This window comes from Talpa europaea (genome assembly GCF_964194135.1).
Source record: "Talpa europaea genome assembly, chromosome: 1".
NCBI lineage: Eukaryota > Metazoa > Chordata > Mammalia > Eulipotyphla > Talpidae > Talpa > Talpa europaea.
In genome coordinates, this window is record NC_140073.1 from 147,207,990 (window position 1) to 147,231,424 (window position 23,435).

At 53.0% G+C, this 23,435-nt stretch overlaps 1 protein-coding gene across 4 annotated transcripts in view; it reads right to left on the minus strand.

Moving 5' to 3' along the window:
* The window catches only part of PAX3 (paired box 3), a gene marked incomplete at both ends in the record, with an annotated part of 95,840 nt that extends 83,237 nt beyond the window's left edge, over positions 1-12,603 (minus strand). For 3 of the 4 annotated variants that reach the window (XM_084243956.1, XM_084243959.1, XM_084243957.1), the window contains 4 exons: positions 8,135-8,269; positions 9,394-9,523; positions 11,043-11,278; positions 12,519-12,603. In XM_084243956.1, the coding sequence (XP_084100082.1) occupies positions 8,135-8,269; positions 9,394-9,523; positions 11,043-11,278; positions 12,519-12,603 (586 nt within the window). The remainder of the gene's footprint in view (positions 1-8,134; positions 8,270-9,393; positions 9,524-11,042; positions 11,279-12,518) is intronic. The other variant, XM_084243958.1, reaches the window with a different exon arrangement.
* Positions 12,604-23,435: the final 10,832 nt, after the last annotated feature.

The following is a 23,435-nucleotide window of genomic DNA, read 5'->3' on the forward strand; positions in this document are numbered from 1 at the left end:
TAAGCAGTCACTTCATATGAAAGATACAAAAATGAACCAATTCCATGTTGCAATACAAATTGCACAGCAATTAAATTTCCTTTCTTGATTATTCTACCCTAACTTACTCATTTCTATCTGATGACATAAGGCCAAATACATTCAATTCTGCAGTTGTTTCCAGAAATATGCCCACCATCCAATTAGAAAAAGTTTGAAACTTTACATCTAAGTCTCCATAAAACTAACTATTTGAGTTCTCAGTATGATCCTGGAAATTTGTAAATGCTGAAAATCAGTGGTATTTCCTCTCCCTCACTCTTATGTTGGTCAGCCAAGAAGAATCTCCCATCCTTGTCAGAAAGCATTTTGATCAGCTATTTTAAAGTGAAATCTGTTGGAATTAGATCCAGAATGAGAAGGAAATTGGCTTTTAGAAGGGAGAATTTATATTAATATACTATTGCCTCAGTAAATCTGGCCAAGTGAAAGTTCCTGAGAGTCAACAAATCACTAAAGGGGTTTAAGGAGACTAAGATACAGCTAGTTTGTCATGAATTCTAATTTGCTTTCTGGGGAAAGATTCACTTCCCAATCATTGTAATGTAAGAAGGAGGACATAAAAATTCAGACTATTTTGATCAAGTTGCTTCACCTCAAATAGAAGGGCTCTTATTGCTGTTATTTAAAATTCTACAGCAAAAATGTGAATTTTTTGCTTTGTGCTTTGTAGATGAAATGTGCAAGGTAAAACCCAAAATGTACATCAAACCAAATATTAAATCTTATACCACTGCCTTTTATTAAAATACAATTTCCCTTTTCAATAAGGAGTGGTCAATTCCATAGCAAATATTGCCAGTCTTTTCTTAGTTTGTGTCAGGAAGGAAAGAAAACAGACAATGAAGTAAGAATTCTTAAAACCTACTCCTCCTCAAAGGTCTTCAGTAATTTCCATCTCTCTTAGACAGTGGGGAAGTTTCTAACTTATCTTGCTTGAATGGATATTTTAGAATGTTGATGGACATTTTGACAATTGTGCACTTTCCAATTAAAAACTGGAGATTAAAACTGGGGTTAACCTTTGGGAGGTTAACCCCAACACAGATCACTTGAAATAAGAAAGCTTAGAGCTTTCTTAATGTCCTGTTTCCAGCGGAAAGCTCAATGTCACTGGAGTTCAGGGTTTGGCTCCATACCTAAAGGGAGAGTTGAAAGCAGGGCTGAGGGACTGTCTACAAGAGACTGGCATGCGTGCAACAAAACAGCAAAAGAGGGTCCTCTGTCTCCAGTTTGGTTCTATCTTTTAAGAGAAAGGAAGCAACTGAAATTCCCTTTCACTTTCTCTGTTCCCTTCAAGATCACAGTATCCCAGCTAAAGATAGTCAGCCCTTGACAGTTTTTTTTTTTTACAAAAATATCAAAAATGTTTTACTTTCGTCCCAACTTTACTGAGATGTCGTTCACCTAACCAGCACTTGAGTCAGTAATTATGCCTTGCAACTGAGATCAGACCCAACTTAAAGCTCAAATCTTGTTTCCCTAGCAGTATAGGACACAGTCTGCCCCCAAAGGGAATTAAGTCATTTTAACTCCATATGCATATGAAATATACAAAGAACTCTCTAGTACTGCATCTGGACCCAGGACAAGGGAACCATAAGAGACCAGAGCTGACTCACACTTCCAACTTGATCTACGTCAGGCAGTTTTTCTACACAAGATATACTTGTCCAGAGCTAGATTCATTAATTGGGAGATTATAATAGAAAATATTTGAAAATCTCCAAGAACGATTCTGACTCTCTATTCCAAGATTTACCTTGTTCAAGCTTGAGTAAAAAAATAAAATAGCAAGTTTTAAAACTGTGCACAATTATTTGATACTGACAATCACAGTCAAGAAAAGGGGTTGAGAACTCGCCTCACACATGCACACACAGATCCAAGGGCACAGTTGAATATCCACAGCCTGAATCTGGCATAAATTTCACAACCTCAGTTAGAGTGATTTGTTGGAATTTGCAAAATAAGCACAGAGATGGTATTTTCCAAAAAGTTCTTGCAGGACTTTTACTCCTAATAAAAGAAAAACCTATCCAATAATATTCAAATCTTAAACCAAAAAAAAAAAAAAGTCTAATAGTTCATCTAAAAAATCAGCGGCCAAAAAAGTCATGAAATCATTCAGGGAAATGTGTTTCCTTGTGTTCAACAGCAGTGCTGAGTAAGAACTGGGAGGCTTGCTGTTGCCTCAAACTCTGATGATTCTAGAAAGTGTAATCTATAGGACAAATAAACCATTATTTTGTGCAACTGGGTATAGTTTACTGCCACCATAATTTATAGTGAACGATTTATAAATAAACTTTAACGATGTACAAACTATGCACACAAACACACACATATTTACTCCGACATTGTAAGGGATTTAAAAATATACAGAAGATTCATCTAACCATCTATAAACACAAAAACTATGGAAACACATGTAGAGAAATGTACTCAGTAGAACTCCCAGGTTCCTGTGCATTTCACTCTATCCCACCTCATTTTACATAAAAATCTGACATCTTTCCTTTAGAGCATTCCTGGGTGACTTCAGTGCAACTTCCCTATTTAGAAATTTGTGAGTTTGCCCTATAGTTGCTACCTACCCCAAGCCTCCCTCCCAGCCCATATGCCAATCCCTCCCCAATGAGAATCTATGTGATGATACCATCACCATCTTAGCCTGAGTTCTAAACAAGAAATCACCCTAGGATAATTAAAAACACCCCATGAATCTCTTCTCTGCAAACCGATGACTTGTAACTGGTTTCAGTTCCTATTTCTTAAAGAGAATTTGCTCAATCCTCCTTAGAGGTTTCAGAGGAAAAGGAGGATTTTCCAAGACAGATAAGTTGAAATGATCCAGCTTTGATCTCTGTGGTTAAGAAACCCTCACAATGGAAGATGGCCACTGAGGGGCCGCGATCCCAGCCTTTTAAAGCCTAACAATGGTACCAACAAACAGCTACTTAATCAATATTTGGCCAGAGCTGCTGAAAACTTCCTTTTCAGATTTTAAGTCCTGGTTGTAAAACAACCCCAGAGCAGCCAGTGAGATAAGGCATTAAACTGACTGCTTAATTGCCTTTTAGTGTCTTGTTAGTTATATATGTACATTCTTAATGGTTCTTTAATCTTTATTTACCCGCATAAATAAGTTACCTGTGGGTAGAACCCCACCGATCTGGACCTTCTCCGCCCCTAGCCCGGGAGAAACAATCTCTCGCGCCGTGTGTCTCTGCAGTTAGGGCTTTTAAGTTTCTTTGGCTATTTACCGATGGACGACTTAAACATTTAACCTCGGGGTTTGGAAGAATTTTTTCTTCCCTTCAAAATGTCTATATTCACGGATGCTGAAGCGGGGTTCGGGGGCAACGCTTCTATTCACCTGATTGATTTCCACGTCGCCCAGTCCCTGAACCCACGCGCACTGGCTGGTTCCGCCTCACCGCCCGGCTGGGTTTTACGCGCAGCCCTGGGGACTCTCCAATGACCCTTCAGTAATTATTACGCACTTGAAGCCCCCACGTCCTCGTTCCGGTGCTATCAACCACCCAATCAAACCCCAAAATAAACATACGATTTCAAGCATTAACTAGAAAATCTGCACGTTTTCAAGGAGGCCAGAAAGGCAGCAGGCAGCAGGCGAGCAAACCAAACAAACGGAAAAAGAAAAAGCTGCGATGCGGCCGCCGCTGCTTCCTTGGAAATCGTTTCAATAGGAAAATCGCTGCCCTGCGTTCTTGAAAGGGGCGCAGCGTGGGTTCTAATTGAATTCCAATCCTGATATTTCCAATACATTTTTTTTAAGGGGTGATCTGTCCTGGTCGATGGTTCCAAGGGTAAATACGAAATTTACTCTGAAGACCAGAGAACGCACTGGGCTCAAATGCGTGGTTCTGACACAGGGACCCGGAGAGTGGGCTGTGCAATTTCATGAAGGTTCCGATGCCACAGATCTCACGTCTACACCCCATGATTTTAATCTGTGGGAAAGTTCCTCCTCCCGCCTCCCCCCACCCACCCCTGCCCTTCGCCTCGCGCCAAAACGTCCTGCCCTGCGAACTCCGGGGGGAGAAGCGGCTCCGCGCGCCCCCACCCCGGATTTCAGCCGCGCTCCGGGTCATGATAAAGTGCACTTTCCACGACTGCGCGGGAAGTGAAATACTTCGACTCCTTTTCAAAGTTTCTGCGTGTTTAATGACTTTGTTTTATGTGCTGTTGAAAAGCTGACGTTGTCCTCGTTCCTATTACAAAAGCTCACGAGTTTACAAAAATGGGACTCCAGTAAAACTTTTGTCACTTTTACTTTCTCAAAGGGAAAAAAAAAAGCCGAACTGTTTGTTGTTGTGGTTGTTGTTGTTGTTGTTGTTTTATAAATGGCAAATAGGACAGGAGCGAGACGACAGGCGCAGGGGCGACCCCCCCCCCATGCTTGGGGTCTCAGGCCAATCTATGCAATTGCTGCAAACTCCCACGCGCACTGGTGACTTTCAGGGGGGTTAGTCCTCCCAAAGTGTATCTGCAGCCCCAATCAAAACATCAATTTGGCGATCTGGCCTCTCTCCCCCTGAACTCCCCAGTTGCCACTTCAAAGCCATCGCAACAAGTCGGTAATTGTAACGTCGCATCTAAATATTTAAGCGCGAGTCTTGCTGTCGCGTGTCCATGCACAGTCCTCATCTGTCCTCTAATTCCATTACGGCACAAAGCAAAAATGTTTCCCAAAACTCACAAACAGGAAAAGCGTCACGCAGCAGCAGCAGCAGCAGCAGCAGGAGGAGGAGGAGGAGGGGAAGAGGAGGGAAGATGATGAAGGAGCAGTTTCTATTGATTAGTCACTGCTTTTGTGTTAAGGGCTTTCTTTAAAATAAGAAAAAAATGGGGGGAGGTTGCAGAAATTTCACTAATGTGAGCCTCAGGCAAGGGAGAAAAAAAAAAGCAGGAGAAGGGGGGAGGCGGGCTGTGTCTAGATGAAAGTGAGAAGGACATAAAGGAGGCAATTGAGTCGGCTGCAGCCCGGCGAGCTAAGCTTCGAGCCGGCCGGAGCACAGGGGAGGGGGCGGCGCGGCGCGGCGCTTTGGCGCAGGGCGCAGGAGAGGGGGCGGCCCATTGTGGCGGCGCCCGCGGGCCCGCTCGGCCGCGCCGGGGGAGGAACAGAGGCGCCCATTGAGTGGCCGCAGCGCAGGCCGAGCCCACAAGCCCAGATGCGGCGACGAGAGCTTTGCTCCTGGGTTGCGCCTGCTCCAATCTCGGTGCCGGCAGGGAGCGGAGATGGTTGGTGGGGGGTGGAGGGTAGGGGGTGGGGGGTGGGGAAAGGGGGGGGGTCCCCTGGCTGCCCAGCCTTCTCTCTCCGCTCAGGCAACGCAGCTGGGTAGATGAACCCAACGGGGGCGCACAACGTCCAGTGCGCGCCAGGGCGCACTGGCCTGAGCGCACCGGGTAGACACGCTGCGCTGTTCGTGGATTGGGCGAGAGACTGGAAAGTTGGGGAGGTGCCAGGGGCCAGCTGGAAGAAAGGGCGAGACCCTGGTGGTTCTGACCTCTTCCAGAGGACCTCTCTCTCGGGGTGCCGAGTCTTACTAGCAGAGATGTCTCCCCCAAACCAGTCTCAGCAGCACCCTCCAGCCGCAAGGAAACTGGAACCTCCGGCGAACGCAGCACACCGGACAGGACATCCAAAGGTCCCTCCTTAGCCAGCCTCTGCCAGGGCGCACAGAGCCCTTCATCAATATTCGTTGTGTTTTACAAGCGGAAAGTTCTGTGATTTGGATGCCCAAACAACAGAGGAGATTTTTCGAGGTTTCTAAACTTCCCTTCAAACTCCACTTCACTCTGTCCTGTCTCAGGGGGGCCTCTCTTGCCCTCCAGGGCTTTTCTGGAAAGGGAGCTAGAGGGTCTAAAGAGACTGAGCTGGATCTTCCTTGACAACCCCAAATTAAATTAGGCTTCAGCCTCGGAGGTGTGTGTGTTTTCAACATATAGGCCCCGCTGGGGAGAATACTCTGATTTTTAAAAACGGTAGCAATTGCCCTTCAATGGCTGTCGGCCCAGCTAGACGGCCCAAAAGACTAGAAACATTTTGTAGGTGAAATGGCCACTTTTTCCACACTGAAGAGTCCATAAAACTTCCTGGCGCAGCAGCTATTGGGGCTCATTGAATAATTCATCCCTCATTGCAAGCCCATAAAGTCTATTCTCGGCCCTTTGTGGGGCTGTTTTCTCTTCTTTTCTCCTTGAATTATAAAAAGGTTGCCTTCCTTTGTTCACATCAAGCTGCTTCGAGCCGGAGCTTTGTCTGGGCCCAGCTAAAGTGTGAGTTTCAATGGACTCTCCCGGCTTTGTCTCCCAAGTTCATCTCCAAGTGTAGATTGTGTAGAGAAGGCCTTCTTTGTAAAAGCTGGAAAAGTTGTACAAATGTTTGACCAGCTCATTTGGGGCGTTTTGTCTCCTGGGCCTCGGTTGCCTGTGCTTCCAGAGAACTGCTGATCTGCCTGGCTGGCGCCTCCAGCAACAAGTAGCAAAATCACACATCGCTGCCCCCTTCCCAAGCCTCTTTGACCACTCAGGCCTCCTGCCCTACCCGCCCCCCCCCAGGGGCCCATTAGGTTTGGGATTGGCTGGTTTCTACCCTTTTTCCCTCCCCAGCACCTCTATTACATACAGCCCTGGAATAAAAGCCTGGGGTACCTTCTCAGAGACTAGAGTAGAAATGCACCCCTCCAAAAGTCGGGACTAAGGCTGAGTCTTTGTGGGGTCTCTGCTTTAAAGGGAAGAAAGCAGCCTGGTCCATATCTCCCTGCCAATCTGCCATAGGGTTTAGAGGCGCTCCTTTGGTGCCGTGTGTGCCAAAGCACCTCACTTCTGTTATCCCTGAAATCAGTCATTTGGCTTTGTATGTCTAAATATCAGTGGCTCATGGAGATGGTGTAGAGATTTTGCATTGGTTTGTAAGGCTGCTGCTCCGGAGGGCTAGCAGGTCACCCCCAGGGAATGAAGGTAATGGGAACAAACCACAGTCCTGCCCTGGACATTATCTGACTGGGGGGGAGGGGTGCAGCTCTGGCTGGTTTCAGGAGTTCCCATACCAAGCTCACCTGCCCTTCTAGGGTGACACAAAACTCAAATCAAACCAAGAAAGTACTGGACACAGGAGAGGCAACCCCAGTGGTGGTGGCTCCCCAGCTTTGAATATTTTAAGAGGTGCAGCCATCTCCTGAGAAGCCTGCTAGCAGTTTAACTCCCACAGGGTTGATTTGGAGGGGGTTGGGTTGGTACCCCTGGAGTCTGAAGATCCCTCCCAGCTGGGAAAAGGGAAGCAGCCTGCACTCCTGGCTCCCAGGGGGAGGTTTTCTCTGGATGCCTACAGGTCGGAGCAGAGGAGGAGGGAGTGGTCAGCACCTCTGGGCAGAAAAAGGGTGCCAGCACTGCAGGCCCAAGAACCCAGATCCCCTCGGTTTGTAACCGTTAGCTTAGCTAGTTTTTCTTTCCAGGAAACCCAACCCTACCACAATTGAAAACCAACTTAGAACAACAACAACAAAAAAAAAAACCCCAGCCAACTCACACTCACTTACAAGGCAGCCGAAGTGGTACAATTTGGGGGTCCCACTGCCAAGAGTTTTGGCGTTTGGGGTTGACTCCCCCTTCCCTTTTCCCTCTCCCCCTCTCCTGACCGAAACTCTCCGGAGACCCAGGCCTGTCCTGAGGGCGAAAAAGTTCTTTCCACCTCCGAGGGCTCACAGACCGTCCGCAGCCTCCCCCACCCCCACCCCGCCCCGGGTTGCTCAGCGACCCCCAGTCTCCCTGCCGGAGGGCCACAGGGTAATCCTGCACCTAAACCATTAACTCCAATTCTCGACCCAGACGGGCTGGGAACAGTGCGGAGGAAAATGTCATAAAAAGTAAGCAGAACAGAGACGACTCCGGGGCTCGTGGCAAGTGCATCTCTAGTCTTTCCCTCGATCGCCGGACGGTGACTACGAGCGAAGAGGGGTCTTGGCCCGAGCCGGGGCTGCGCGGCTCCAGCAACTCCAGGGGTCTCGGCGCCGCCGTGCGCCCAGGCGCAGGCCCCCCGCGCGGCGCGCACGGCTCGTCCACTTACCTCGCTCGCTCAGGATGCCGTCGATGCTGTGCTTGGCCTTCTTCTCACTCTCCTCGGCCTCCTTCCTCTCCAGGTCGGCCTCCTCCTCTTCGCCTTTCCCGAATTTACTCCTCAGGATGCGGCTGATGGAGCTCACTGGGGCAGGAGGAGGGAAGGCGCGCGGAGAGTTGAGCCGGGCGGGTCTGGGCGCCGGGAAGCCCCACACCGGCCGCCAGGGCCCTGGGGTGGCTGCCCCCGCGCGGCTCGCCGGGGTCTCCGCCTGCCCCTGGAGGCTCGCTCAGCCCCCCAACACCTCCCACGCGCCCACGCAGCCCCCACCCCATAATCCCGTCTAGGTGCCGGGAGAAGAGAGTCCGGGAAGTTTGCACCCCCCGAAGGCCGGGAAACATCTTTGCCCTCTTCCCAGGAGGAAGCGTGTCCTTTCTGGACTTCAGACGGGCCTCTGGGTGCAACCTGGGAGACTTCTCCCCCCAGCCCGTCCCGACCCCTCCCCTCCTGAAGGCTTTGCGCCCCGCAATTCGCGTTCAGGGAAGAAGCAGCACCACGGCCCCGTCTCTTGCAACTCAACTTTTTTGGAGGCTCTAAAGGGTTTAAATTTCAGCTGCAGAATCGTTTCCTATTGTAAAAATCAAAAGAAAATGCACTCTCCCCCATTTATTTTTTCCAGATTCCAGACTGGTAAACAAATCCATGCTCTGAAAGATCGCGTTCTCGCAGGGGGAAAAGGGAGTTTCCTTTTAATTAAAAACAAACTCTCCCGCGCGCCCTCGCGCCGGCCCAGCGCTCGCTCGACCCTCCCGCCTCCGCCCCCCGGGCTGCCCGGGGCGCCGGATGGTCCCTGGACTCTCGGGAAAATCTCGGGCCTTCGCCGAAGCTTCCCCTCCTTTGCGTCCGCGGCAGAGTCTCGGCTGGCGCGGCCTCATCTCCCTTCGGTTGGGGTTACCAAAACATTTGTTTCTCTTTAAAAGGGAACATCAATATTAATAAACGCTTGGCCTCCGCCTCGCGTTTCCTGCCCTGCCTCCTCGACGGAAAGCCTCTTTGGGGAGCCCTCTGCGGCGGTCTCGCCACCTCCAGGACGAGCCGCGCGCCCCTCCCGCCGTAAAACCCCAAGAATATTCGCTTCTGCAATGTTTCAGGCCCCGGAAGGCCCTGAGAGCCCAGGAAGACTTTTGGGGTGATGAAGGCTCGAATGGCCACTCCGGGGAATAGGGGCCGACGGGCCGCGCGCCCCTGGAAGACACGAGCGGGTCTGGTACCTGAGGGCACAGTGTTGCGATCACAGACCGCGTCCTTGAGTAATTTGTCTCGAATTTCCCAGCTGAACATGCCCGGGTTCTCTCTTTTGTATTCCTCGATTTTCTTCTCAACGTCAGGCGTTGTCACCTGCTTTAAGAGAACAGGCAGGTCGGTGCCCTGCGTCGTCGGGAGTGGCCACCCCCAATGCCTCTGGGCCTGGTCAGGTTCTCCTTACAGCACCCCCTGGAAATGTCCCCCTTGTTAGTAAAAGGTCCCAACTCTGCTGAGGTGCTTTACTTTGGACAGGGGCAGACAGGAAATCATCCCACCCTGAGCAGCCTGGGGGCCTCCGAGGATGAGCTGCTCCCCATGAGCTCCCAGAATCAGGATTAAATGAAAAGGAGTTATAACCTGGGGGGTGGGGTGGGGGAATGTGCTCTCTGATTCCTAGAAATAAAGAAGGGCAAAAGAATCTATGCAGAATAACGTGAAAATGAAACTAAAAAGGAAAGCTGGAGAGGGGCTCAGAAGTCAAGTTAGATTTGCCACTTGTGGCTCTCAAGCTTCAGAGCACAAGATTTTAGTTCAAGTTAAGAGTGGCACAAAAGGTCAAAGTTGAAAAACTAGGTTAAAAAAATATAAGTTAGCATGGGTAGCAAGTATGGGTAATTTGGGGTACTGGGTCCTTCTTTTTCCGCAATAAAAGGAATTTTCATTTATGGGTCTACTTGGGTGGTGGGTGTGGTCTTGTGACCTATCTGAAGAGGTGTGAACCTGTATGTGAACCCTAAATCATCCGCAGTGTTGTAAGCCAAGGTCACCTCAACAACAAAAAAATACAATATTTAAAATCTTCATAACAACAGCAACAAAGGATTTTTAGAGAGTCTTAGAACGGCTGCAAAGGAAGCTGAGGTGGGAGAGCGGAAAAACAAGGTGTTTGGAAGCCTTCAGTTTACTGGAGTTCTTCTTCTGATTTGCCCTGTGGCAACTAGAAAATTACACTGGATTTCCCAACTTCCAGAAGAAAACTCAGCCCTAATCACTGTGACTTTTCTTTCCTTATTTTAAAGGAAACCAAAATAATTTGAGGATAGCACCAAACTGCTTTTGAGAAGTTCAGTCCTCCACTCATTGTGAGGAAAACAAACTAGCCTAGCTTTTGTCCCCTTCCAGACAATTTTGACTGGAGGAAATTGGGGAAAGGAGTTGGGAGAGAAATCACTAGAAACTCCAAAGGGGCTGCTTACATTGGTTGGGAACGGTGGTGCAGTGGGTGGGAGCTGGGAAGGTACTTGGGAAAGAAATCAACAGGTGGGCGCGTGAAGTTTACCTGCTTTAGGTACTTCCCTATCGAACTAATCTGATGGAAAATCTAGGATTCCAGGGCATAAAAAAACCATGTTATATCTTGTTTGCAAAAAGACTGGGGTTTTTCTTTAGTATTTATCAAGCAGCAGGCCTCAGGCAGTTACCCAGTTCCCTCACCACCCACTCCCAACACACACACACACACACACACACACACACACATACACACACTTCTTTGGATTATAAAAATAACTTCTCACAAAATCCCAAGTGGATGGCAGTCCTTGACCCCTGCCCTGTTCCCTAAACCCAGAGACCGCAGGTGGGGAGGCCTCCAGGGCCCAGCTGTGCCCCTCACCTTGGGCTTGCTGCCCCCGATGGCACCGGGGCGGATGGAGCCTGTCTCCTGGTACCTGCACAGGATCTTAGAGACGCAGCCGTGGGACACACGTAGCTGGCGGGAGATGACGCAGGGCCGGATGCCATGGTGGGCCATCTCCACAATCTTGTGGCGGATGTGGTTGGGGAGCGGCCTACCGTTGATAAAGACACCACCAAGCTGGTTGACACGGCCCTGGCCGAGGGGAGTGGAGACTGAAGGAGAAGGTGAAAAGAAATACAGAAAGTTATTTGGGGGAGAATAAAGAGCAGTCTCCCCAAAGGAGCCCTTCCAACCCTGCATTCACATAGCCAGCCTGCATGTTACAGCCTCACCACAGAAAACACTGCACCTCGGTCCCCAGCCAGAGACTCTTTTTCAACCACATTTGTTCAAATTGTTGAGCAATTCAGAGGCGACCATCATCTGGTCTAAAGAGAGCAGCCAGGGCAAAAATAATTCGCCCCAGAGAACCTGTCTTCTCTTTAGATCAAGGGCAACTTTGGCAACTTTGGGGGACCAGAGCTAACCGAGGCCTGCTACAAAGTGTGCTTTATCTAGAAAGAGCCTCCTGATAGAGAAGTTTGGGTTGCAGCAGGCTTTCTCAAACTCTGAGGACATCAGCTCGGGTCCGCTTGGGCAGTCCCCTTTCTAAGGGGGAGCCCACAGGCCTTGGGGTTTGTGGCTACGAGTGCAACAGCCAAAGGTCAAAGAGGGTCTCCAAAGGAGGCCGCAGGTGGCAGCACGTGTCACCTGTTACATGTCGGGACAGAGACGACAGGCGGGCTTGTCCGCAGGCCACCTCGCCTCCACCCAAGTCTCGGTATTTTATTCTGGCCCCAGAGCCGAGGGCGGGCGCCGCTGATCGCCACCCCCGCTCCGGCGTCTCAACCTCGAAAACTGCCTGGGACTCTGCTTGCGAATCTTCCAGCGTCCTTGGCATTTCCAGAACCCGAAACTTCAGGGTAGTGGAAACTCCCAGATGTATGGAATTCGAACGAATTAATCAAGTAAAACGAAAAATTCCCAGCACCAGGCCGCGCAACTTTAAGCCGCAGCCTCGCGCCGGCCTGGAGCCCTTCCGAGCCTAGCAAGAGTTTTGCAAATATGCGCGCGGCCAAGATCAATTTTGAGACTCCTCGGGGCGGACAGAAGGCAGAGAAGCTGCTTTCGGGCGCTCGGAAGCCGGTTCACCCCTTCCCGGCCCGCGGCATCTCCGCAACAACAGCGGGACGGGGACCTGCCGGAAGCAGGCCCAGGCGCGCGGCTCCGCCAAGGTTTGCGCGAAGGCGCCCGGCCCGTTTGCAGAGAGAAAATCGAGCAGGATCTCACCCCTGCTGTTAGCTCCTGGGGTGAGGGCGCCCAGGCCGCGCCGAAGGAGCCGGCGGAGACCCCGGGGAGGGTGGAGCGGCGCGTCCCAGGTCCCGGGCCCCGGCGGCGCCAGCCCCCGCTTACCTTCCAGCGGGAACCCGCTGCGCGGGTAGTTCTGGCCCGGACCCGGCCGCATCATCCTGGGCACAGCGCCGGCCAGCGTGGTCATCCTGGGGCAGCTTCGCTTGGGAATTATATCCAGGTGAAGGCGAAATACGACGGCGAGCGCGGCGCTGGAGACCCTCGGGAACTCCCCGGAGCGCGGAGAGCCCCTTCCCAAAAAGGCTGGCGAGGGAGGGAGGCGCGCAGGGAGGGGGGCCGCTCGCTCCTGGTCCTGAGCGAGGCTGGAGGTGGAACCCGGGAAAGGGGTAGACAGGGAAGCCCCGAGTCCCGGAGCCGGAGCCCAGGGCGGAAAAGTTTGGCTGCGCGCGGGCGAGGGCCCCGCGGCTGGGGCGCTGGGGAGGGGCGCGGAGCGGCGCGAGCAGCCGGGGACGCGGGTGGGGGCGGGAGCGCGGCCGGCCGGAGTCTCCTCCCGTCGTGACACCGAGTGCGGGGATCCGGGCTCGGGAGCATTTATTAGTTCTTTCACCCAAAGCTTGGTCAGGAGCCCTGAGCTGCGATTGGCCGACGAGGAGACCGTCCCGGGTGGCGGAGACACGCGCTGATTGGGCGACAGCGGCCACTTTCTCTTCCCATCCCCGGCGCTGCCGAGGCCGCCACCGACCCCGAGAGGGACCCGCGCTGCGCCCCTTCCCCGGGAGAAGAGCGGCAGGCCCGTGGAAACTGGGGGAGACTGCCCGGGGAGCTGGCCGCTGCCAAGAGCAGAGAGGGGCCCCTGCGCTCTGACCGCGTGGGTCTCCCTCCCTGCCTTTCTATTTCTCCGCCTCTCTGTGCATCTCTGTCTTTTGCTCTTTACTTCTCACTCTATTTGTCTGTGAGTTTCCCTCTCTCTCTCTCTCTCTCCCCTTACTGCCACTGGAGGGGGGTGCAACTCCAATTCGAAGGCATTGGGGAGCCCCAGATATGTCCCACTCTCCTTTCGCTGGCCAGTGCCCCTTGGCCTATGTTTCTTACGGGGTCCTCCCTGTGGGGTTCTCCCCACTAGGAGGTCAGGGTGTGCTGATAAGTTCCTTTGTTTTCTCAGTCTGGGGGCAGGGGAAATGTGAAGCTTTATGCAGCCCAGGGGAGGCTGGAGCTGAAGGCTGAGGATGAGAAGGCGGAGGAAAAAAAAAAAAAAACCCTACTCCTCTTCTTGATTGCAAAACCCACTCTGGGAAGCCCCCAGCTCTAAATCTCAACTTATAGATTCCCAATGCGTAGGCAGAAATGCATCTATAAGTTAAAGTTTTGCCCGGCTGCAGCATTTGTTCCCAGGAATTTATTATGGTATTCAGACTAAACTGCTGGAAAAATAAAAGGATCGAAGTCTTGGCTAGGAGCTGAAGTGTCCCCAGCAGGATATGACGCCAGGAGTGTTGTAAAGACTGTCTGTCCTTAGAGAAGGTGCCATTGTGCATAGGCTTTTATTTATAACTTGGTAAGTGCCAGCGAACTAGCCTCCTTTACACCCCCGAGTGCCAGCCCCGAGCTCTGCACTTCGCTTTATTCGCTGGAGTCTATTCAGGGACTGTCACTCCGGGGCTGCGAGGTATTCAGGGCCTTAATCAATCAAAAGGATGAGAATCGGGCAGGTTTTCCCCTTTGAAATAAAGGACACAATGACTTCTGGGCTTCAAGTTCCCCCTTTGCTTTTACGATTTTTGAATTTTTCCTGCACCAGCATTCTCCACCCCTCTCTCCTTCTCGCTGTCTTCCAACTCCTTTGACATTTTTTAGGGGAACTCAGACTCCAAAACCCACATACCCACCTCCCAATTAGGGTGAATTCAGAAAGTAGCATTGTTACATCTAGGCCTGGGCCCAAAGTCAAAAAGCTTGGTTGACTCTCCAAGCAGCCCCGACAGGCCTCTGGAGACACCTTAAAATGTCTGGACGTGCCCTCACCCACGTCCTGGGGGGGTGCCCCCAACTTTCAGTACAAAGGAGAGGTACCTATGTGAATGACACCCGCTTAGCCTGGGTTTAGGTAACACGAGCCAACTTTTCAGGGAAAAGTGTTCTCATTTTCCTTTTTGCATACTTGGGGCCACCGAAGTCTGGGTTCTTGTTTCCTCAGCCACTTCTCAGGGATTCCATCTAGGGAGCTAGACTTTTCCCAGATTTTCTGTCTCCAGAAGAATGTGTGGAGCAGACAGAGCACTGGGGGGAGGGGGGCATAGTTGTTGCAGGAGGGAGGTACTCCAAACCCAACTCAACAGGGTAAACGCAGACTTCACCGCCGCTCGAAGGCAACGGCGGCTAAAGACCGTCCAGGGGTTTGTTTTTGAGCCCAAGAATCGTTCTCCAAGCCCTGGCAGCGCTGACCCGGCGCTATCGGCCGGGTGTTCTCTCGCGCGAAAGCTGGCAGATCCTCGAAGAATGCGCTTGTTGCAAACTTGTTCTCCCCGGTGGCGCGTCCCGGTGCAAGCGGCAGGGAAGCTGGGGGCGAGAGAGGGCGCGTCTGAATGGAGGTACTGGCGGTGGAATTGGGTCTCCAGTGCCCATGGGTCCCATTCAGCACGCGCAAAACGAACCACAAAACGAACCATTACCACTACAAATGTACGCGTGGAGGCCTCCAGGCTGTGTGTGATTTGGGGGCCTGAAGCCCGGGTAGGAAGGCGATCCGTTTCTCTCCTGACCCGGCCAGAGAGCTCTGAGGTTTATCAGCCGAAGGAGGATTGACTCAGCCTTTCTCCTAACTTCTAACTCACCCGGGCTTCGGCCAGAGGACCCCGAGACCGATTCCGGGCAACGGGGCGCGCATGCTTGGGGGAGGTGGGGCACTTCCAAAGACCGAGGGAATCCAAACTCCCTGAGGCTGCTACCCCCGAAGTTCCGCCCGAGAGGCTTCCGGATCCGAGGCGCGCATTCGGAGCCGGGTCAGACCAGGCCCAGAACCGCGAATGCGCACAGCCGGGCGCAACAGGTTGCAGGAGAGCAAGAGGCGGGTACTTCCCTGTTTGCCCGGCTGGTTTCGGGGGCGCACGGGGTTCTACACTCCAGCCACGCTTTTCTTAGATCCGAAGCTGCCACCTCGCCTCACATCTTTCCAAGGTCTCTCCGGAAGCCGGAGCCTTCCCTCTCCCCGCTCCCGGGAGCCGGAGGGAGTCTCCACCCAGGCCCTTTGCTCCGCCAGGAGTCTATGGGCCACCGAGTGCCCGAATCTGGCGGCGATACAGGCGCTAATTGGCAAAGGAGTGACCCCGCTGTGGGGCTTGGAAGGCGAGTGCCGGCGCCCTGCAGTCCTGAACCTAGATTTGCGGCGCAGTGTCATTTTCACAGGCTGACAAATCACCCAGAAAGCAGCCAGGGGGGTCTCTGCGAAGGAGCGGTGTCCACCCGCGCTATCTGTGCAAAATGAAACTGAAGCCCGAGGGGGAAAGTAGATAATTTGACAACAAAGAAAAAAAAGAGGAAAATAACTTGCCACTACGCTACCTCCTGCCCTCGCTTTCACTTCAGGTGAAATTGACAGCCGCAGCCTATCCGAGGGCGCGCTGGGTGGGGGGCGGGGAGGGAGCGTGCCCCGTTCTCTTGAAGACTCCCCTCCCTGCGGCTTGGACGCCGGGGTCTGCGGTCCAATCGCGGTGGATTAGCGTCCGCTCGGGACTCGCGACACCCCTCAGCACTTAGGCCCGAGTTTATGGACCCCAGGGGACAGGGTTTCATTACCCACAGACTTCTGGGGCCTCTGAGGGAGGACCCCCTTTCCAGCCAGACACAGGCCTTAAGAGAAAATTACGATCCATGTCAAATATTGTTCCTGATCTAGTGGGGGAAGAGGGCAGAGAGTGTCTGCCATGCAGGTCTTTTTCTTTTTTCTTTCTTTCTTTTTCTTTTCTTTTCTTTCTTTCTTTTTTTTTTTTTTTGTCCCAGCTGCAAGGCTGGGGGGTGGACAGGCAGAGCCGCTCGCCACCCGCTGTCCCAGGCTTCACTCTCAGGCTGCAGTCGCAGGCTTGAGCAAAGGCCACGCACGCAGCCCTCGATTGCCAAGCAAGTGAAGGACATCCCAAGGCCAGATCCTTGGCCACCGGCTCGCTGTCCGGACGCGAGGACGCCGTGTTAGCGAAAGCTCGGGTTCAACCCGCGGCGCTTCTCAGCACCCCGCGTCCCCGTGGGAATAACAGCACCCCCACCCCCCCACCCCGCAGTTACTTGTCAAAAGCATTGGCGCCGCTATTCTCTCTCTCTGGAAATCAGCCGGGATGAGGTCGGACCGAGAGACTAGACGGGAGCCGGGCGCCCACTGCAACGCGCTGCGGGCCTGCGCGGTGGGTTTGCCTCTGCGTTGCCCCTGAAAGTGGGGAGCGGTCCGAGGACTTGTGAGTGAGTTCTCAATAAAGAACATATGGTGTGTGGGAAGAAAAGAAGGAAAAAGGAAAAGAGGAAAGAAAAAAGAAAGGCGGAGAAAGAGGAGAATTATTTTTAAAATCTGAAAGACAGTGATGGAGGAAGAGAATTTCTCCACAACTTGTCTCCTACAGACGTTCATTTGTTTCTGCAAAATATGTGTATATGCAAATAAAGGAGACAGATGGGGGGGAGAGGAAGCAGCTTCTCATAAAAAACTATAGTAAGAAATCCTCTCTAAGCTTAAAAAAATGTTCTGCCCTGCACAGTAAGATTCCATCGGGAATTTGAAGTCTAGAAGGGACATTAGTATGTTATAAGCATGCGCATGTGAAGGGTTCTTGGGTGAAGGTTGAAGGGGCTCCGCTGGGGGTTTGGCTGGTCTTGGGGCCCGCCTGGGTCTTGGGGAAGAGACGAGGTGTGCAGGCCAGGCCCAGGATCTGAGGTGAGGACAGGAACAGAGCTGGGGAACAGGAACCAGGAAAGCTGGGGGTGCAGCGCAGTCTGCAGGGTTTCTGTGCTATCTGGAGCTGATAGGATAGCAAATGACCACTCTAGGAACTCCTACCCAGAGGGGCATATCTGGACACAAAAAGCCCTGACTGTGGGTTCCTCGCAGGTGGGTAGGGAGTGTGAGTAGAAAGAGGAGAGAAGTGGACAGCGGTCAGTTTGCTCTCTCTCCGACTCCATGTGGCCCTGGCACCTGAGTAGGCGCTCTGAGTGGCTGCCACTTCTGAGTCTCAATTCCTTCAGCCCTTTCTGGAAATTTCTCTCCCAGGTGCATTTCCGAGAGAGGGATGGAAGGCAAATGAGCAAGGAATGAGAGGAGAGAAATTTGGAAGATGGATGTACAACCCTAAGGTTTCTAGCTTAGCCTGGATGTAGGCCACTGGGTGTCCTAAGGCAGCAGGACTGGTGAGTACAGGATACTCCACCCCAGTGTTTCAAAAGTGCAGGGTTGGTGAAGATGGAGCTGCCAGCTGAGCAGAGCAAGCTCAACAGGTGAAGGAAGGTGGAGGAGGCGGGTAGCTAAGAGCTGGAGTGTGATTTGTCCAGAGCCCGCAGGAGCATGAGCTCAAGGCAGCAGGGAGAGGTTAGGCAGTTTCTAGCCCACACCCTGGCCCCTGGGATTTCTCAGTGTGGAAAAAAGGAGTCCCCCCTCCAGCCCCCACACCTCCTTTCCAGCTTTCATTGCCTTTCAAAGAGGTGAAGGAAAGAGAAGGTGAAAAGGAGAGAGAGAGACTATCTCAACACAACCACAGGAGACTCAGCGCTTCCACCGTCTACACCTGAATCACATTAAATTTCTTCCTAGACCTTAAACTTTCTCCTCATCCTTCTTCCCCCAGAAAAACATCTATTTCTTCTTTTACATGAAGTTCCTCTTTCTGGAGATGAAATCTTTAAACTAGTCTTGGGTTCAGGTAGGAGTGGGACAATAATTTTGATTTGGAAGCTTGGAAACGAGAAACTGAACCGGCAGCGGCGCAGACTCAACAACGAAAGCCAGGCCGAGGAGGCTGCGGGCGGGTGGTTCAGCTGGAGGGAGCGCCGGACAGACGTGCAGACGCGGCGCCGCCGTCGGCCACGGGCCCACTCACAAAACACTGTCCCCAGTGCCGGCGGTCGCCCCCTCCAGGCAGGTCACCCTGGAGGTCTCGCTTTTTTCTCCCAGAAAACCCCTAGAGAGGTTCCCCCAACTTCCAAGCAGGGCCAAGAGTTAAGACAAGTAGCCCCCACCCCCAGAGGAATGGTCTTCAGAGACTCGTTTTTTTTCCTTTTCATTTCTAAACGAAATCTAATACTATCTGGCTGCAAAAATATCTATCACTGGCCCGGAGTCTGAAAGATTAACATTTGGATATGTTGGAAATGTAATCTGCATGGCTAATTGATTCCCAGCATATCAGTTTAAAGGATAAAGATCAATATCTACATGATGAATATTGTATTAATAGGGGCATAAATAAAGGCCCAAGAGTCGTTACCGAAACCTTTGAAGCCGCTTCCCGGTGCCAGAGCTCAGCGCTCGGCCTCTCGGCCTCCGGGCCCCGCCCCGCCCCGGATCCCGCCGGGTGGGAGGCCCTCGCTGGCCCCGCGGGGGGAGGCTCCCGGCAAAGAGTATTTTTTAAGGCGGCGACGCTCTCTGCAGAGGTAGCGCCTTCCCCCCGGGGCGGTAGCAGGTGGGCAGGGAGGCGGGAGGCGGGTGGTATTTTCGCAAAATGCACAATCCAAGCGCTTGGACACACAGATACTCACCAGACCCAGGGATGCGCAGGGCCCCACGCGTTCACACACGGTCACACGCGCACAGGCACGTTGGAAAGACACAAAAACAGAATAGTCACATCCATCCAGACTCATAAACATCCATCCTCACACACGGTCCCCCGCAGGTGCGCGTCCTCACAGATTCCCACGCAGGGGGTAAGTGCCCATGACCTTTTGGGGACGCGGAGCCTTGCTTTTCTTTCCGTCCCGAGGTCCTTAAAAGCATCCACGCAAGCCTGGGCTGAGACCAGGAATTTGTGGCCCTGGATTCTAGAGCCCCCCTCGGGAAGGGATTGGGGCAGAGCGGGGAGCGTGGGGGACCGGTCACCCCCCCAGTGCCCCAGCTTCCTTTAAGGCGGGGAGTGAGGCCCACCTGGAGCCAGGTGGCTGCTGACGGAGTCGGAGTCCGACGTGGAGTCATTTCGGGAGAGCGCGAGGTGACGGGAACAGGACGCGGGACGCTTGGATGCGCACAGGAGCGCCTCAGCCGAGCGGCGGCCAATTAGCCCTGGGTGCCCGCAGCCGCCTCGGCCGCGAAGCCTCTGCCGCGGAGGGAATTTTCCAAATGCGAATAAATCACCCTTAGCTCCCTCCTCTCCATTAATTAAGAGAGACGTTTGAACAAAACTGGCGTAATCTTTATTAATTACGCGGCCCTCCGCGCGGTGCGCATCAATCATGCCCGAAGCCAAAGCACAGGGGGCGCCCGATCCCTTCCCAGAGCGCTTTGGCAGCACCGGGCGAGAAGCCGGCGTCCGCCCCCCCGACCCTCACCCCACCCCGAGCTCCTTTCTGGGCTCGAGTTGACATCCAGAGGAGACTTTTATCCAGGAGACCGTCCGTCGAACCCTGAGTCAGCTGCGCGCCGGTCGGACGGCTCAGGGAGCTCGGAATTAGCCAGAAAACAAGCCCGAGTCACCTACGTCCCCCTTGGGCACTCACTCTTGCGCGCGCGCACCCACCCACCCCCTGAGAAACTCACCCCAAGGCCCCTTTCCTCCGCCTTGGTTCCCCCAACTCTCTCTCCCGTGGGGCCCCCAGCGCCGCATCCTCTGCTTCCCTCCAAGGCTGCGAGGAAGAGCTGGACAGAAGTCTATTCCGTGGAACATAAATCCCGGCTGACCAAGGTCCTAAGGGGACTCAGTTTACCTCCAGGGTGTAGGCGACAGGGGTGGAGAGCAGAAAACACACCCCAGAGGACGTCCCGGAGCTGAGAGTTGGGGAGCAAGGGGGAGCTGTCCAAGCAGCAATTCGTTCCCCAGGGTCAAGGTGCCTGAAGACACGTGGGTTGGTTGGGCCGAGGCTGTCTGGGGGATGGGGGCAGTTCTTGGCAGAGAAATAGGGAAAGCTCAAAGCCTCCTGGTCCTGTGGGGTGAAACTAGCCTGCGGTAGCTGTCACCAAATTCGGGTTCCCTGGGGCAGTGCCCCGGGCACTCCCTGGCGGGGAGAACTCTGGGCTCAGTCCTTCTCCAGACAGAAGCATCCTGGTTAGGTGTTCTGTGCCATCACCCCTCTCCACCTGAGCTCCGCTCACCTCCATGCCTCCAAGGCCGCCTAGGTGGTCCTAGGTCCTACCCTCTCTGAGTCTGAGTCTGGATCTTAGGGACTGAGATTTTTTTTAAAGATTTATTTATTTATGCATATAAGAGCTGGGGTACAGGCCAAAGGTGTGGGGAGTGAGAGGATTCACCAGAGACAGAGTGGGTAACAGAACAGGCAGATTGACTGAAATACACTGCTGAGGGGAGCAGCGGCAGGAATCAGGAGAGGTCTGCTGTGCTTGAGGGTTGCTCCCTGGGAGGCTGGGGATCAAATTCGTGCTGCAAAGGCTCCAGATTGCTTCATAGTGTGGTGCTTAACCCCTAATGCCACCAGGGTTTTGAATGGAGCCCCTTATAGAGATTCTGTGGGGTGAGAACTGAATGAGCTCCAGTGGGCTTTCAGTACTGGGGCAGTGAGGACCTTACCCCAAAGGACACTGGCTACACTCGCACTTGCCTCTTTTGGTTTTGATGCCCTATTTTAAATGCGTTTAGACCCGTAAACGTCTTAGGGCCCTTGGCCTGCTGACCTTTGGGAGGCCAGCTGGGAGGTGAGAAGTCATCCTGAGCAGCCTGAGCTACTCTCCAGAGCCCTATACCTGGCCCAGCCCTGGGAACCCCAAGGTGGAACCAAGCAGTGTGGGAAGCAGAGGGTGCCAGAACCATCCTCCCAGCTTCAGCAGTTCCTGGGGCACCACCCTGTTCTCCACTGTTTCCTTCCTGCCCAGGTTGGACACAGCCTGAAATTCCACATTCCTCCATTCATCTCCTTCATCACCCCCTCCCCAAATTCTCATTAGATGATCAGGTGCCTTTAGTCATGGGCCACCTCCAGACCCTCAGGCACTTGCAAATGTGGCTCTGAATGCCTTTGCCCCAGGTGGTTTTGATGATTTTGTTCTACTTCCTCCTCCTTCTCTGGATGGTCTCAATTGGACCTGCCTCCCAGCTGCAGCCCCAGGCAACCACAGCACTGGCACTCAAGGCCTTTTGGTCCACATGTGCAATTGAGCTTCTACTGCACCCTGTTCCAAGTGCTGGAGCCACACTAGTGGTGGACACAGACCAAAGTACTCTTCTGGACAGAACTAATGTTCCAGAAAATATCACCAAATAATAGAAATGCCACCTGTCAGGAGATTAGTTGTAAGGATGAGGCTGTCTGCTATGGAGAAGTTCATACTCTAAGAATTTGGGCAGGGCCAGGGGCTGAGGGTATGCACCCCTGGGGCAGAGGGACCAGCTGTCATTACTTCAGCCAGGGAAGTCCGGGCGCCTTCAGGGAAGGCAGGTTACTGCAGAGAAGGGACGGTAGGAAGAAGCAGGAGCTGAAGGAAGGAAGACAACAAAGGAATCATGGACCAGGACAAGACTGTCGTGGGCTAAGGCTGCCTGGTGGGTGGCAAACTAAGCAGGGCCTGGGCTGCAGACCATCAGGGAAAGAGGGCGCTCCTGGATCCTCTTGGGAGTCATAGTCCCTTTGGACGGTTTCCACTCTCCTCTTTTCCTCTAGAACAATTGTTCTGGCTACAGAAGGGGTGTCAGAGGGGCTGACTTCTCCCAGGAACAGGGGAAGCTTATTTGAGGCCACCATTCTCTCCATTCTGGGAGACAGGAAGAGGGCACTGGTGGAGCTCAGGGGCTGGGATGTTCAGTCCTTCCTTTTCTTGGGTGTTGGCTTAAAACTCCAGCCTGGGGCCTCCCTGGGGTTGAAAAGAGGTTAAGATGCAGCACTATGAAGCTATCCACAGCCACTGCAGCAGGAGTTCTGTCCCTGGCCAGGGAGCTGACCCACATGTCACAGCAGACTTCTCCTGGCTTGCCCGTTGCTCCCCTCAGCAGTGTATTTCAGTCAGTCTGCCCTTTCTGCTCCCCACTCTGTCCCTGATGAATCTCTCACCCCTCCCCCCCACCCCCCACCCCCCCACCCCCCCACCTCTGGCCTATACCCCAGTCCTTGCATGCATAAATAAATAAACCTTAAAAAAAAAAACACAAACCTCCAGCCTGGACTTGGCACCTTCTTCTCAGCCCTCATTGCCTGCAAATTACTTTTTTTAAAAAAAGTGAGAAGACCCAGCTACCCAGCCTCGTGGTGTCCCAGGGCCAGTCACTGGGCACTTGCTCCCATTCCCCAAACAGGAGGAAATTCCTCGGGACAAGGGAGATAAACTTTTGGGGGTGGGGGCAGGCAGGTGTGCCCACCTGAGTAATTCGGGGCCACTGCCACTACCTGGAGGGGAGGGACAGGGGTAGGAGAACCCTAGGGGAGCTCAGGATCCCAAAGAATACTCCCCCCCACCCCCCCACCCCACCCCCCACCCCCGCCCTGCTGTTGGGGAGAGAAATGGCAAAGAAACTAGTGGGGACAGACACTCTCCACGAAGCATCAAAAATTAATAGACAGAAAGCACCTTTGCCTCTGGAGGTTTGGGACCCAGGGACCCAAGAGATGACTTGGGGACAGCGTGCAGAAACACTGTTCCGCCCAAGGGAGCCGTTCTTACTCATCACAAAAGCTCCTGATGAAGCAAAGTTGTGCTGAACTCTAGAGCTACTTAGCAGGAGAAATACAGAAACTGGGTGGCAGCTCTGAGGTGAAAGGGCCCGTTGGGAAAAGAAATCCCCACAGCGTTTCCAGATCTCAGTTTGCTCTCCACACAGAGGACACTCTCAGAAAGCCCAGGCTGTCGGGTCTCAGCGTGACTTAAGAGTCGCCCTTGTAATAGAAATGATC